Source organism: Gasterosteus aculeatus, chromosome 13, assembly GCF_964276395.1.
Source record: "Gasterosteus aculeatus chromosome 13, fGasAcu3.hap1.1, whole genome shotgun sequence".
Lineage (NCBI taxonomy): Eukaryota > Metazoa > Chordata > Actinopteri > Perciformes > Gasterosteidae > Gasterosteus > Gasterosteus aculeatus.
In genome coordinates this window covers 4015483-4031935 of record NC_135701.1, presented here as the reverse complement: position 1 = coordinate 4031935, position 16453 = coordinate 4015483, and the positions used below count along the sequence as shown (strand labels likewise).

The window sequence follows — 16453 nt, the reverse complement described above, 5'->3', positions numbered from 1 at the left end:
ACTGCGTTATATTGAATGAAAACGATGATCGTCTCTTGTCCACGCTTCCTAAATGCTGTTATTACGAAGCCATCCGTCAGAGTGCTCCTGAGAAAGGGCACCGGGGGCGGCGGCTCGGGCGGCCTGGAGAGGCAAACGTTTATAGTCTGTGAGTCTGAAGTGCTTCAGTCTGAACTTTGAGTCCTCGACTTTAACAGCAACGCGGCGCTGCAACGCGCTCACTCCTCCATCCAGCCAGCAGCGTCACACCGGTGTCGCCTGCGGTTTCATCACTTCACTATGAACGGGGATTCTTTAGGAGAACTCTGGCGCGCGCCGCTACGAGTCATCCTCGGGAATAAAGTGATATTTACCTTTTTGGCCGACTCGGAGAACAAGACGCCGTTGTTGCCGATGATTCCGACGGGGTAACCGAAGATTCTTGAGAATCCTGAGCCAGTACAGAAGGGCGATGTGTCATTTCATGGTTGGTAAACGTTATGACCTCATTTTTTAACAAAAGGAATGTTGGTTCACAAACCTGTAACAAGCGTGTCTCCGTAGAAAGCCTTAAACTCATCAAATTTACTGCCATCGACAATCCTGGCAATGACCTAAGTTGAAATGAGGCACAGTGGTAAAGACGATGAGTAAATTAGGGTCCATCCTAATATAGCTCAGGTAACTGGATTATTGTAACTTAAGTTGGGTGATTAAAGCATTGTGTCAAAAAGCCTTGAAAAACTCCATTCAAAGCGGGAGCATCCACTTGATACTGTAGTGCAGCGCAAACAGTGTGACATCGCTCCCGTTAGCAGTACTTCCTGCTCCTCGGCCCGCATACGGAATCAAAAGACACAGGCTTTAAACCGGAGCACGAGGCCCAGCTGGACAAAGTGGAAACAGAGATCGACGCTGTCCGTCCGTTATCGACTCCCGAAAGCGACATACTGAAGTGTTCATGGTGCATTCTGGTCTTGTGAACCAGGGTTAAAAACATAGATCTGAGTGCAGATCTTGTTTTGTGGTGGTAACACTACCATAAATCAATTTAAAAAATGGAAAATGTCAAAGCCAACAGATGTGACCAAAATCATTTTGACTTCGTTGTTCGTATTGCAGAAAAAAGAAAAAAAAAACATTCAAGATACAACGAAGAAAATTACTTCTTTTATTTCAATATGATGATTATTTGGGGCTATTTATATTTTACATATATATTATATGATGCCCAAAGAGAGAGAGAGTTTCTCAACAAAACTTTTACAAGATTACTTTTGAAACCATCTATGCTGTATGTCATAATTTAATGACAATGATTTAATGAGAAATTATCATAATTTAATTAATGATAATTTTGACCATTACACCTTTTAGGAGTAACTGAATTGCGGTTGTACACGGCTCCCTTTCTCAGCAGGGCTGTGCACCGTGATTAATCTGAGCAGCATGCACAGGGATGCTCTCCAATGGAATATCTACACAAGTCTGACTGTGCGAGTTGTTCAAAAAGCTTCCTTGCCGTTGGCTGCATTATTTAGCCAATCAGTACAACGGCAGACCTTGACTAACATCAGCCTTCACCACGCTGATTTTAGCAGAGATGCTTTTCACAATTAAGTATAATAAGAGAAGTGCGACCAGAGACAATGTAGGAAAAAAGATAAACAAATACCTCTCTGACATCAAAGTTGCGTTTCAGGTTATCTCCAACGATGCCGTAGAGTTCATCTGCAGGGAAGAGCGGGGCTTCGCTGGGCTCGATGGTGACCTGAAGAACAGAATCCACTTAAAAGGTCACTGGTAAATGGACTGTGCTTGAATATTTCTATATTTCAGACCACTCAAAGCACTTCAACATGTCATCCTTCACCCATTCATAACCATTCAAGCATTAACTTGTTATGGGGTCAAGTGTCTTGCCCGAGGACACACAGAGCCGCCAGTCCTCTAATTGGAGGACGACCCCGCTCCACCACTGAGCCACAGTCGTGGTGATTGTTATTGATCTTCATCATTGGACTGACCTCAATGTTTTTCTTGTAGTTGAGTCTTCTCACCGCCTTCCGTGCCAAATGGATCGCATGGTTATCGTCCAAAGCATAGTGGTCCGTCACACCGGATTTTCTGTAACGCAGGCAACCAATTTATCAGCGTGACATCACTACAGCTCCTAAATCACTGATAAAAAACATCTGGAACCCGGCCTTGGATTCTTATTTACTAATCTTTCTAATCTATTGGATTATAAAAATATGAGGCTGGAGATCTCTGTACAGTGAAAAGTGAATGTTTAAATGGCCGAGGAGGCGTTCACATGTCTGTGCTTCTTCACGCGGGCTTCATTTCAGTGGGCAAGTCAGGGTTTTGCTGAGTCGACTGATAAGTGAGAACCCCTCGATGGCTTCACAACGGGACACGCGAGTATCTTCATTTCATGCAACTTTATGCTTCTATCTCACTATCGCAGACGGATAAACTATTTTTGACTATATTCGTTTCCAGTCGGGCTACTTTGCAGATTATGGTACCTAGTAGAAACAATATACTAATACAAATGTAGTATAAAGTATCATTCAGCCGGATCATTATGTGTAGAAGGTAGTTCCACCAGCAAGTGTTTATGCTTCAATAATAATTGTTTTACGTTTACTGATCTAAAAAATAATCTCACGATTGAATCATCAGAGTGACATTACACAACGCAAGGTACATTGACCATTCATAAATGACAACATTGATATTTCAAAATAAAACAATTTGCCTGCTGCTTTTCTTCAGCACATTCATACAATACTGGATCAGTATCTGAGACTAGATATGCAGTGGGTACGGAAAGTGTTCAGACCCCTTCATTAATGTATACTCGGCACCCCATCTTGACAGAACATTTTTAGAAATCGTCGTCAAATTAAAAAAGAACGACTGTTCAGTTTAATTAAACACAGCAGGACGCCAATGAAGGAGTAGAACCATCTCAAGGAGGATCAGAAGAAATAAAGAGCATGCGAGTTAAATAATTAAAGTGTCACAGCAAAGGGTCTGAATACTTATGACCATGTGATATTTCAGGTTCTTTAATAAATTGGCAAAACTTTCTACATTTCAGTTTTTTTTCTGTCAAGATGGGGTGGAGTGTCCATTACTGTGAAATAAAATTAATTTTTGATTTCAGTAATTTTCCCCAGAAAAATGTAAAGGGGTCTGAATACTTTCCGCACCCCCTGTATTTAGAACAATTTTCTCAAATCAGCTACATGAGGCGCTTAGAAACAGATATTGTCAGCGACTTATGACTCCTAAACGGTCTCTTCAATTGTGTCAGTGGAAAATGGAATTAGGACTGAAAGTTCAAAATAAAAGAACACTGAAGACTAATTCTGTATAGAGGCCTTTCATCTATACATGTGCTCATAATGATGCTCCTGTTAAAGCAAAACAAAAACAAATACTAACCATGTTATTGACCCTAATACTACATTATTTGAAGAGTAGAAAAACCTCCAATCTCACTAAATCCCATTCACTTATTTATATTTATTTCATACTTGCAGTGAAGATCAGCACCACCCAGGTCCTCTGCAGAAACTTCTTCCCCAGTCGCTGCTTTGACCTATGAAGACAAAAGCGCAGAGACCCTCAAACAAACGCAAAGCACGCACACGAAATCAGCAAAGTACTTCTAGGAAGTCTGCAACCTGAATGGAAGTCCATGCCATTATTAAGATAATGTATGAGGTTTGTAAAGAGTCGTCTATGAACCACCGACAGGATCCATTCTCGTGCTACAAATTTCATCCTAATTGCGTCATCATTTCAACAAGAGAAACACGGCCCACCAGTGGAGGTCCACCCAGGAAAATGGTTCCTTGCTTGCGCACAATGATGCTTTCGTCAGCCATGGCGGGTACATACGCTCCTCCAGCAGTGCAGGAGCCCATCACCACAGCAATCTGAACAAGGCAAGCAAAGAGCCCAATTATTAACAATGGACACCCAAGGTTGAGAAGACGCTGTGCTTTGAAGTCAATGATTGACCGTGAAATAGCAGCTCAAGGACAACTGTTGTGAATGTGAATGCAAAGAACACTTTAATGGGCAGCTGAACTTTGGTAAGTGCTTCAGTAACACTAGATATAGCTAGCGTGACACCCAAGGAGAAGCCTTGAATAATATATCCTTTTAATTATTAGAAGAGATAAGGTTATTAAGCATAATTGGGCATTCAGTTTATTGAAGGAGGAACATATTGAGCTGCTCATCACCTCGGGGTCTGCTGCAGAGAGGAGAGTGCTGGACCCGACTCCTCCACAGCACCCATCGCATTCATCACCACTCACATAAATTGACTTCTAGTTCTCTGGGTTTTTAAAAAGGAGGATGCTTCTTCTTCAGTAGTCAATAACAAGCTGACAATGAAAAGATGAGTAACCCACCGCCGTGCAACCACGGTTGTCTGATATTTTTCCAGACAACCTCGTCTGCTTCTCGTTCGGAACCGAACTGTGAATCATTGCAGAGTCAAAGCACAACGACAATGGGCTACCGGAGTGAGTGACCAGAGGGTCACGTTAAGGGTGTCACATGATCAGCATGTGTGATGCGGTAATCAGCCAAACTTACCTGTGCTATTCCCTCTGACGACAGCCTGGCCTGGTTGTAGAAAATACGTCCAAAGTGATCCCTGTCTGGGAAGACTTCGGCCTGTCTGGGGAGATTGGCCCCTCCTGAGTCCACTGAGGGGGGTCAAGAGTATCAAACATGTGGAGAACCCGGGGTTATTGGTGACATTTGGCCCCCCAGTATTTATTACACGCCGAACTGAGACCTAAAAATCATTCAGGGACTTCGAAGGACACTAGACATCAAGGCAGGGGGGGGGGGATAAATAATATATTATGTATTTTTTTCCCCACGACTTTCAAAAATGGATGTTTATTTCAAATTTATATTTCAATAACTTTAACCATTTGCACATAAATTCTTGATGTTTGATGCACCTCAGAGCCAATGATTTTAAGAAATGTTCAAGGCTTAGACATCACGCAATGGGACGGAGGTCACACTGCTTGTGACCTTTGACCTCTGAATTTGAATCAGTTAATTTCTAACTTCAGGTGGACGTTTGTTCCAAATTGGACCACATTCCCAGCCATTGGTTAGAGATGCCAGGACAGCAGACCAACTGGACAAACATCACAACTCACCTAAGTAGATGCACGGCAGGTGGTTCTGTTGGGCGATTTCTTGTGCACGAAGGTGTTTCTTCACTGTAACCGGGAAGTAGGTGCCTCCTTTTACAGTAGCATCGTTTGCAACAATAACACATTCCACCCTGTGAGAGCAAATAAAACAAACAGTGGCTTAAAACACAATTCTGCTCTGCCCTCTTTTAATAGAAAATATATCAGCTCATTTCTGCTGCTTACCCTGAAACCCGTCCGATCCCAGTGAGGATGCCGCCTGCTGGGACTTCCTCTTTTCCGTACAATTCATATGCTGCAAACTGAGAGAACTCTAAGAAAGGACTCCTGGAAGAAAGCCATATGAAAAAAAAAAACATATTATACATGTTTGAAATTCTAAATGACTTATTTTGTACTTGAGTCTGACATCTGATGGTGGATAATGTGAAATGACACAAAGCTATCCTCCTCTCCCTGTTCTCGGTGTACAGGGGAGTGTGTGTACAGCCCAGGACATTAGGAAACCCTCCGCCCGGTTTGTGTAATGAATCACACTAGAGCACTAGAAATCTTTTGTTTCTGTTGGCTGCCACTGGGCTGTGAGTCTGTAACAGAAATACCGTACCCTGGATCCAGCAGGCGGTCTATTCGCTCTCTGGGAAGGAGTTTGCCACGAGAAGTGTGAAGTCTTCTGGCTTTCTCTCCCCCACCTGGAGTGATATAAAATAAACAGAATGTTAAGAAACCGATTATTTGGCAACACTTCAGATAAGACAGTGTTAATTTAGCAAGTTTGACATTGTAGATGATCAAGACTTGACCTAGAAATAAATGGAATTTGACTCCGGTTACATATGTATTAGAAAATCACAGTACATACGATAACAAGGATTACAAAGAAGAAGTTAAAACGGGATTAAATTATCTAAATCAAAACGGGTTATGTGAAGGCACTCCACTCCAGAGGGTCTGAATTTAAGAGACAGGATCTGACCAGTTGAATTAATGCCCAGTGTAGCGTGTGCGCCGCCATGTGGTCACACCTACCCAATTTGACCTTCTCTGTCCGGCTTTTCAGTTCATCAACAATAACCTGCATTCGCTCATAGTTCTCCTGAAACACAAGAAGAATACATAGACATTTAGTTTGCCATGTCAGATGACTTCCATCCATCTGCAAGCCGCTTATCCTCCACACAGGGTCGCGGGTGACTTCACCCTGGACTGGTCGCCAGCCAATCGCAGGGCTACACAGAGACACACAACCATTCACACACCTACGGGCAATTTAAAGTCACCAATTACAGCGCGCACACACACACACACACACACACACACACACACACACACACACACACACACACACACACACACACACACACACACACACACACACACACACACACACACACACACACACACACGCACACACACACACACACACGCACGGCATCACTTTAAAAGGAACTGATGAGTGTTAGGGTTGTATGCTGTAACTTCATCTCCTGGCTCCTTTGGAATAGAGCAGTTCACTAATCCACTAATCCAGATGTATTGGAAGGGAAAAGGAATGAATAATATTTCAGCATCGCTGTAATTTGGGGTATGAACTTAACAGACATGTTTACCTTTGTTGTGTTATAAATCCTTTTTCTAAGCTGTAATAAAGATGTGTGGCTGCAGCTCCATCCAGTGCAATTCTTTGGTGTTGCATTGGTGAGGAAGAGTTGGTTGTTGGTGACCGAGTGTGGAACCGAGGCACAGACACTACTGATGTGTCATTTTCAGTGGTTACAATTACATGAAAGTTCACGATAGATTTTTTACAATCCTTGTCTTGGTATATTCACCCCTCATGCAGAGACTCGATCCTGGGTAACATTGGCAACATGTGCCTCATGTACCGGATTTACTCGAGCCGGAGTCGCTGTCGTGGGAAGCGTCAACTGTTATAGATGATGATTGTGTGACAGACAAATCCCCCCCGTGGATACAACATAACCAGAGGGGCTCTATTCAACCTGGGATGCCAGAAACGTGGAGCTTTTTTGGGGACAGGTGTAACGTTAGTTAGTTGTGATCTACTGAACCGCAGATTGAACGCAGTGGTTAGCTTGTGTGATGACGTTAACACCTTGACCGAGCACAGCAAAAGCTCAAGGTTTTGACCTCTTATAGCGAGTAAATAAGCCAAAACGTGCACCCAAGTGATTTAAAATCAAAATATGGTTTCAATCCCAGTCAACATTGGTCCCGTCTCTTTACGTCAGCCTGTCAACTGCGTAGCTAACCGCTAACTTTGACTTTAGCAGTGAGTACGGTTGTGACGTAGTAGTTGTGCTAGCAGCCGTTAGCCGCACGTTAACCTACCTGGTATTCAGAGGACTGTTTATCCGGCAGAGAGCCGAGTCGAGCTACTTGGTCGGCGTAGTAAGACCTCGTGTAAGCCGGAGACAAACTCCTGCAACGAAGCAACCACGGCTTTACCGTCCTCAGAAGCATTTTAATGCTCACGACTGTCTAACCGTGCACTTTGTAGATGCTAGCTTGCTAGCTAATCTAGCGTCGATCCTCTTCTTCTGTGGTTAATGGTAGTAGACTCTGGTAGTGGGCTCTTTATCGCCACCTGTCTTATACACAAACTGTGTGCGCTCCACACCTGAGACTCGTATCTCAGGTGGTAATAGTTATTACAAATGTAATGTAATAATGTAATTGTAATAAATACATCAATACTTTCGCTTTGAAGTGTTCACATTTACCTTAGGAATCTTGTAAGATTTCTATTATATTACAGAGTTCCGAAAAAGAAATAAAACTGCCTTCATCTCCCATAATAATTTTCATCCAATATGTAGAGTAGTTTTTCTCTGATTTCTGTGATTTCAAATTAAGTATAACCTAACTTTACCAGAGTTTATTTCAATTGTAAAGCGTGTTCATATAAAAGAACCCAAGATGGTAAATAGCAGATGAAATTATACAGATACATACTGCCATCATGTGGCTTTAACAAGCATTACGCACCCAAAATCACTGCATAGTTTGTGTGCGTGTGTATGTGCGTCTGAAAAACTTTCTATATTAAATGTATTCTCCAGCAGTTAAAATTTTCTGAACTTTCTATCCATCCATCCATCCATCCATCCATCTTCAAACCGCATATCCGTCATCCAGGGTCGGGTGGCTGGAGTCAATCCCAGCTAACTTCGGGCGAGAGACTACTCCCTAATATAGATTTATACCATTTTTTTTAAAGCATTAAATATTAATATATACTCTTCATTTTGTGTTTACCCATAGGTAGGAGTTTTGATATGCAGTATTAACCTCAGGAATAAAGCCACACCCTAAAGTATAGGAAACTCCTATTTGACTGTAACATACGCAACATTGAAACGGACAGAGAAGAGACCGTGTCCTGTTTTTAGAAAAGGCAGCTAAAGTTGATTTTAAGTGTAAATTAGAGTTAGCCTAAAAGCTTCACAAAAAACAACCCTTCTGACCCCCTCCGTGCTTTATTTGAGCAAGAGAACCTTTGGCTGAGTATCCGCTGAAGAGCATTCCAAACCAAGAGCTTGGTTAATTTAGTTTTAAGAGGCCTTTCTCCAACGCTTACACCCATTCTGTCAGCATGCATAGAAATGTCTTTGACCTCCACTCAAATGGATGCTCCTGTTTTCTTAGGGAATACACCATTCTCCACTCTGTGCAAACTTGAACCCTCTCACTCATCCATCTCGCTCTACTTTGCCGTGACCCCTGAGCTCTTCCCTCTGCCGCGGCGCGCTGATGTGACAGAATAGATAGAGGCATGAAAAGCCTCTTAACGGTACAATAAAAAAAAAAAATGAATAACATATTTTAATGATTGGAAGTGGAGTGCGGGAAAGCTGTTAAAATGCAAACACGGGTTGGATTAAAAAAAGTAGTGAAGTAAGATCATTTGCTCCGGAAATTTGTGGGTCAACGCACTGGGCCACTTTACGGGATTACGGCAGTGGATTTTTGTTTTTTAACGTAGTATTTTATTATAATTTAGTTGTCAATCACGCATCACGCATAAGTCTAAAATATTCCTTGCTTTGCAGTGTGTTACACACATAACTTTAGTCAGAGCTTAGGAAAGCACATTGGTTGGCCTATTTTCTGCAACAGGTGTTGAAATATGGTGGATTCAGCGAGCTAGTTCATTAGCCATAGAGGCAAGCCGGTTGGTTGGCTTAATAACACTTTTTTTCAGAATCCGAAGTATGTTACACATACGCTAAAATACAATAAGATACAAATATACAAGCAGAAATAATGAACAATATAAAAAAATAATAAAAGTACGTTGAAACAAATGATATGATGGACTACTGTGTGCTGGGGATGTATAGTGTCTGGGTCTGTGGGGGCCTCCGACTTGGTTTATGAGACCAATTAATGAGGGAAAATTGTTACAGAAAATGTGCCAAGCAGCAAGCTGTTGGCCGGCCTCGCTCCCCCTGGAGAGGAACAAGCCACCGAGCAACTAACCAGTCATCCGACACACACACTGACATGTGTTGTCTCCATAAGGACAGACAACAATCGACCATTGTCCATTGGGGAAAAAAGAGTTTAATATTAAGGCAACGCTCAAGTGTCACTCGCACATACATGCACATTACGCGCTGACCAATTCCCCCCCCGTCTTTCTACAAGCTGAGGTGAAATCTCTCACCCATCCCCCTTTTTTTTTGAAAGGACATAATGAGGCTTGTTTCACAGCTCAAAGAAGTCATTACTGTGTGACACAGACTAAAAGGGAGGATGTCAAAGCACGGCAGTCCACAAACCACTAACAGGCACAACCCTCGTTAAGGCGGCGAGGACATGAATTAATCATTAGTCCAGCCTGTAATAGGGCAGGAATTTGTTAGCAGCACTGGTTGTGAGAAATGTCCCTTTGAATCGCCTCCAAAGTCCAGAGCTCCTCTTTCATCTCACTACAGGATCACCGGCGAATAGGCTCCACCGCATAAGCTGCTGGACGTGCTTCTTCCTATGTACTCTCTCACAAATGTGATTAAACTAGAGGTGAGAAATGGAAGGCGATATTAGGAAGTCAGACACAACAAGGAGTGATGTGAGTTCAGACACAATACAAGGCCGTAAAGCAGAGAATACTTATAGCTGTGATATAATCCCATCAAACGCACCCTGAAGACGGCATAAACTGTTCCTTTCCTGCACCAAAGGAACAAATCTCTATTCACACGCAGCTTTCACAGATCTCATCCTCCCAGTGAGGCAAGAGACCTTTTTTCCAGCAGCACATTAGCACATTCTTTATTTTTGCTATGGGCAGGAGAGCGGAGAGAAATACATTTTAATTTCAGGAAATTTTGTTCCGCTATTGTGAAAACGTGGGCAGAAATGCTTGAGCGGCGGCAGAATTTTATCTTTAAACGCTGTGCTATAAAACGACCACGCTGACTCTGTTTTGCTTTTCCTCCACGGGGGAAAAAAATCACATGTGTGCATGTTAGCCTTTGATATCTATTCCTAGAACCAGTTTCTCTGATCCTAAGATAAGGCCTTAGGTACGTGGCAGTTTCAGCTTCTGCAATGTACTAAGAGAGTATAAAAGCCACAAGTTTAGGTGTTATTGCAATTCATCTACGTTCCTTATTTAGGTGAAAAAAGTGGAAAATATCGTGGAATTTCTGCTCTTTTTGTCCCTCTTTTCCAGAACGTGCCTTCTAAAGGGAATAACAGAGTACGGATACCCAGCAGCACACCCACTGCTGTCTTCTCGGGTTTGTGTCACGCATCCAAAGAATGACCAATGATCATAAGATCAGCGGAGGTTTTTTATTATCAAAGAAAATTAGAAATGAACGGGGTTATTCACCAACATCCCCATTCCTGTAATCAGGTAAAAATATAAATCTTCCAGCAATAACTGACACTGTGCTAGGAAAAACAGTTGTAATCAGTCCATAGAGGGCGAGAAAGGTGACGATTGGGCGTAACCTGGTACAGAATCAGCATTTGAGATATGTATTTTGAATGCTGCTGCAATTTGAGGTTTATTTTACTGATAAAATCAACCGGCACTGCATTCGGCCCATTTGCTTGGATGACATTATGTAAACTTTGGTTTCAATTAAATTATTCTCTGCCGTCTTGGCACACTTGGCAATGTCTTGGAGTGAGCTGTTAAGAGGGTTTTCTTAGCTATATGTTAACGGAGGGTCAAAAGTAACAGGTTACATTTTGTGGCAAAAAAAAGAGAAAATGATGAGGCAGGCAAACATGTGGCTTCTCATTTAACGTCCGTTCAACTTATCTCTTAATTTCTCAACCTCAAGTTATGGAGCATAATAAATTGCATGAATTCCATCTGAAACAAAATCCCATCCAGGACACACAAAGCAATGATCACAATTCCCAGCTCCATCTCATTACCATATCCAGTCAACATGTTTGGTGAAGCTGGGGATAACGAGACAAATTGCTGGCGTAGGTAGATTTTCACAGTAATAATAAACGCAACGTTTGTATGCTAGAAATCCATCTGGGAAGCCAGCGGTTACCAGGGCAACATTAGAAGAAACGTTAATTAATCAATATAAATAGAGGATCCTGGTCCGATGGGATGTGTGTTAGCAACAGTAGCAATCGTTGCATCTCCACCAGTATGTGGCAGAATTCTTGCCACAAAGGCCAGACGGTAACACGGTAAACTGGAATCTTATCTTCATTTCGAGGGACATGTTTATTCTCTCAGTTCACGGTCACAGTTTTCAACAGTTTTAAAATTGAAAACCCTTCTTCCAAAACAGGCGTCAGCAGACCAGTGTCATTTTACATTTTCACTGCTGTTTGTCCAACATGCTAAAGAGCAGGTAGTTTGTTGCAATGGCGCCCAACCCAATTCTAGCCTGACGATGTGCCTCCGTCCACAGCTCCAGAGATCACTCTGAAGGTCACATGAAAGGTATAGCAATGGAGAAAAGCAAAATGAATTAATATCTTTATTGTTCTTGTCTAGAGAGAAAAATGTAAAATATTCTAGATGTAAAATTCTTGAGTCAATAAAAATATAACAAGATGTTGCAAATGAACCATCAAAATCACATGAAATAAACGGCATTAAATACATCTGTAACAACCGAGATAAGTAAAATAAACAGTTTGATATAATAAAATCTATGGTTTAAATACACGTACACGTTTACTCTGCGTTCATTGAACTGTCTGCCTTCACTCAAACACATAAATATCAGATCCAAGAGCAATGAGTGTGTGACCATAACCACTTTCATTGAACTATATTGTTAACTATATTATTACCTACATTATCAACAATATTGCATCAAACAGTGAACCGATTTTAATGCGTATCGCTGTGTACATGGATGAATGAAAATACATCTGCATGTAGTCACTGTGTTGCTAACACACATCCCGTTGGACCAGGATTATTATTTTATATCCATTAATGGACTTTTCTCCTCATGTTACCCTGGTAACCGCTGGCACCGCAGACAGATTTCTAGCATACAAACGTTCCATTGCGTGGATTCTTACTGTTAAAATATACGTACTTCCAATTTACCCCAAAAGAGATTAACGGATTAAAACATTTTTTTGGTTCTAAATGAAAAACGAGAGAACAACTGCCCACTTCTGTTTTACTGCTGTTGGTTTCAAACGAAAAGCGAGAAAACAGATTTTTTCGTTTTATGGTTTTGCAGTAAGAGGGACTATTAAATGGTACACAGACCTACGTGGACCTATACAGACCCGAAAGCCTGCTGACCAACGGCTGTATGGCTGTGACCTCCTGAGCTGTGCTCCGAACACACTAAATGCAGTAGATATTAACTCTGTTGCACCTACAACCCTCTTCAGGAGACTCCAAAGTGGGTTGTCAGAGCTATGAGAGTGAATTCACTAAGAGTCATTCTCACAGCACTCTGAAGTTCAGTACAGTATTGTAAGGGTTCTGCAAAGTGGCACTTTGCAAATATTTTGCGAGCTAACTGTGAGCTTTCTAACATGGTCACAGAGGTTTTTGGATGCCGGCGGTCTGAAACATATATTTTTAACATCCGAAAAAGTCTTTATTTTACGTGTTGCAAACCAAATCTACCAGCAAAGTGATGCAACACATTCTCAAGGCACCTGTCTATTGTTTGGCCTGTTTGTTTAATCCAACTCCTATGTCTGTCAGGAAAGTGGGCAATTTGCAATCTGCAAGTGCTCTTGATATAAAATGTTGAAGTAGGGTTGGCTCGTTCCCACGTTGCATCCCCACCTTTCCTCCTTCTCTCCCACTTTTGGCTGTTTGAAGTGGCGGTTGGAGAGCTGTAACAGGAGTATCATTCACTGTAATGGTGGAGCGTCCTCCTCCACAGACCTCACTTACATCACTTAATCCACTTCAACGGTGCAGCGCTGTGCTCCATGTGAACGCAGCACGTTCACAATGGGAGGTTACACAGAGACTGCGTTGACCCGTCAGCTTGCACTAAAATGCCACACTGAAACACTTGAAACCCTCGTTTCTCAGCTACCTTCATATGGATGTGGAGTATGACTGCTGCACAGTGACGAGTGAAAATCCACAGCTTTTTTTCAGCAAAAACGGTTTGTGACAATTAAATATGACAGACGATTCATTGTAAATAACCATTGTGATATTACTGTGTTTTTACAATTTCACATTTTTATTATTGTGTATGTAACGTTGAATGTTGAATGTTACATCCTCTATAAAAGGTCTTAAAGAGGTTTTATTTTGGTAGACAAAAAATAATGAAGAAAACACTTGTTGTTTCAATCAGTTTCCTCCTGATGGGCTGAGGTTCTACACAAAGAACCCTCATTAGAAAAAAGGGGCTGAATTGTTCTTGTAATACTATGGGTTTTATTATGAAATCTTTTTTCCAAAAGAAACATTTTTAGAAAAAGAAGATTTTCAAAGTTTGTTTAAATCATGGGTGTTAAAAGGCCACACCACTAATCTGGCCGAGGCAACCGAAAAAAACCTTGTTTGTTTTACCAAATAAGCCCATGTCCCTGGAATATGAAATGCTTTTTGTGATGAAAAGAAAGAGTACCCCCCCCCCCCCCCCCCCCCGGGTTAGAATCTAGATGGCAGCGATGAAACTCCTGGAAAGAAAAATCTGTCTCAGTAGAACCCTACTAAATGAGAAAATACGAGGATTCTCATGGTTGGATTTAGATTTAAGAGGGGTTTTGGTAGATCTCAGTAGGATCTCATGAATGGTTCTAAAGGAAACCCTTGAAATATACAGGATGGAAAATGAGTTCTAGGTGGAAGCATTTAACCACCTGTAGGGTGTTCAATGAATAACCCTTTATGTTAGGTACTAAGTAGAGGAAAGTGTTCCAAACAGAAAGTTCTCCTTGGTTCCCCTGTGGGGACAAGCCAAAGTTCTAGAATATAGAAGCCAGTAGTTACGATTAGCACTTTTAGAGTGTATTAAAAACCTTTGTGGCAGCTTATTGGTTTCCAAATAAAAACCAAAAAACAATACTTGTTGGAAAAAATGCATTGTAACTGGCATTGGCTTGGACTCAATAACATAAATGTCAGGTTGAAACATCTGTTGAAGCAAAGCAAGGATTCAGTGGCCGGTTTAGGAGTTTTGAGGTTAGACCAGAAGGATCTGTCAGTAGCTTTAGTGGTAAGTCCACAGCTCAAAGTATACAAAACTGACTAGTGAAGTAAAACGTCTTGCTGTGGTTGCCTTGCCACTGGAAAGAGAAAAGAGTTTCTTTCAAAGTAGGCTACTCAACTTTTAAAGGTAAAATAAATGCTAATTGTACCCGTAATGACGAACCTCCCCATTACAAGACTTGTGGACTGTTCCAAAGAACACTCACACTCTCAGGGGACTGAATGCTTTATTAGTGTTTTTTGTGTATAATGGTTGAAGGCCTATACATACCACGACATTATTAGTTTGGCTCTTTTTATATATATATATACATCTTTGTATGAACTGGAATATTTTAAAATCACTTATCTTTGGGTAATCGCTTTATGTTCCGGGAGACACCAAGAATTAATTAAAGAGGGGTGTAAGGATAATTTCACTACTGGTTTAAACTGGATATCATACCTATTGAAATGTATGACTACAATATAGAGAATATGTATGATTGATAGTAGTGTGTTTGTTATTTGTATAACATTTCCCTTGTGGCTGAGGTGATTATTTTCACAGGTAAGGGGCAGAATTACCCGAATTGTGGTCTTGCTCAGTAACAGGGTATATAATGCTGCCAGGACCACAGGCTGTGGTCCTTCCACTACGCCATGGTCTAAAAGTACTGTTGTTGTTCAAACTGTTGGAGAAATAAACACCTGGTTGGTATGCACACAAGCTCCAGCCGCTGAGTGGCCATCTGAACAATCTATCCGAATGCTCTAGCCGGTATAATTGTACGGTAGTTGTGTCAAGCAAAGCATTAGAATTTTAATGCCCTCTGAGTAAACGGGAAAGAGACAGGTTGTTAAACGACTTCATTACCCGGTTGCAATGTATAAATGTGTGAACTGAGGAACGAAATAATTGGAAACCAAGCAAAGTGTTGTTATGAACATTTGATATTTATTTGCGTAAAGGTAGGAATCATAAGTCATAAGTCCATTATACCTGCAATCTACTTTTCATTTCTGGTGTATAATCGAATGCAATGGACATCTTTTAAAGATTGAGAAAACCTTTGATGCAATGTAGCACCACAGTAGAAAGAACTCTAAAATGTACTTCATGTACTTCCAACTGCAGATGTATTCAGTGGTAATAAGTATAAAGTATTTGAAAACACATCAAATCTCAATGTGAAAAAAATGAAAGGATGCCACACCATTAGATGGAAATACAATGTTCAGCCTTTGGGGGGTTCATTTTATAGACACAATGAAAAAATGATGTGTCTTGTGGGATGTTCTCCCAGATCTGTCTAAGGGCATCGATGAGCTCCTGTGAAGTCTGAGGAGCAACCCAGCGGCATCTGATGGACCAAAACATCTGATGCCCCGGAGGTGTTCTACCGGGTTTAGGTCGGGTGGCCGTGACGGCCTTTACATTGTATCAATTCCTTCATCCTCCAGGTCTTGTCTGCATACTCTTGCCACATGAAGCCAGACATTGTTTTGCATCAGGAGGAACCCAGGATGAACTGCACCAGCGTAGAGTCTGACCCTGGGTTCTAGCATTTCACCCAGACACCTGATGGCTGTCAGACTGCCGTTCCCTAGCCTGTAGAGGTCCGTG

At 41.6% G+C, this 16453-nt stretch overlaps 1 protein-coding gene across 1 annotated transcript in view; it reads right to left on the bottom strand.

The window, feature by feature from the left end:
• mccc2 (methylcrotonyl-CoA carboxylase subunit 2) overlaps positions 1-7777 on the bottom strand; it is an 11448-nt gene extending 3671 nt beyond the window's left edge. The window contains exons 1-12 of the mRNA XM_040195363.2: positions 7536-7777; positions 6213-6279; positions 5791-5875; positions 5409-5510; positions 5187-5314; positions 4603-4715; positions 3819-3932; positions 3528-3592; positions 2007-2106; positions 1655-1750; positions 521-593; positions 354-430 (exon numbers count right to left, since the gene is read on the bottom strand). Of these exons, the coding sequence (XP_040051297.2) occupies positions 354-430; positions 521-593; positions 1655-1750; positions 2007-2106; positions 3528-3592; positions 3819-3932; positions 4603-4715; positions 5187-5314; positions 5409-5510; positions 5791-5875; positions 6213-6279; positions 7536-7667 (1152 nt within the window). The 5' untranslated portion in view covers positions 7668-7777. The remainder of the gene's footprint in view (positions 1-353; positions 431-520; positions 594-1654; positions 1751-2006; positions 2107-3527; positions 3593-3818; positions 3933-4602; positions 4716-5186; positions 5315-5408; positions 5511-5790; positions 5876-6212; positions 6280-7535) is intronic.
• Positions 7778-16453: the final 8676 nt, after the last annotated feature.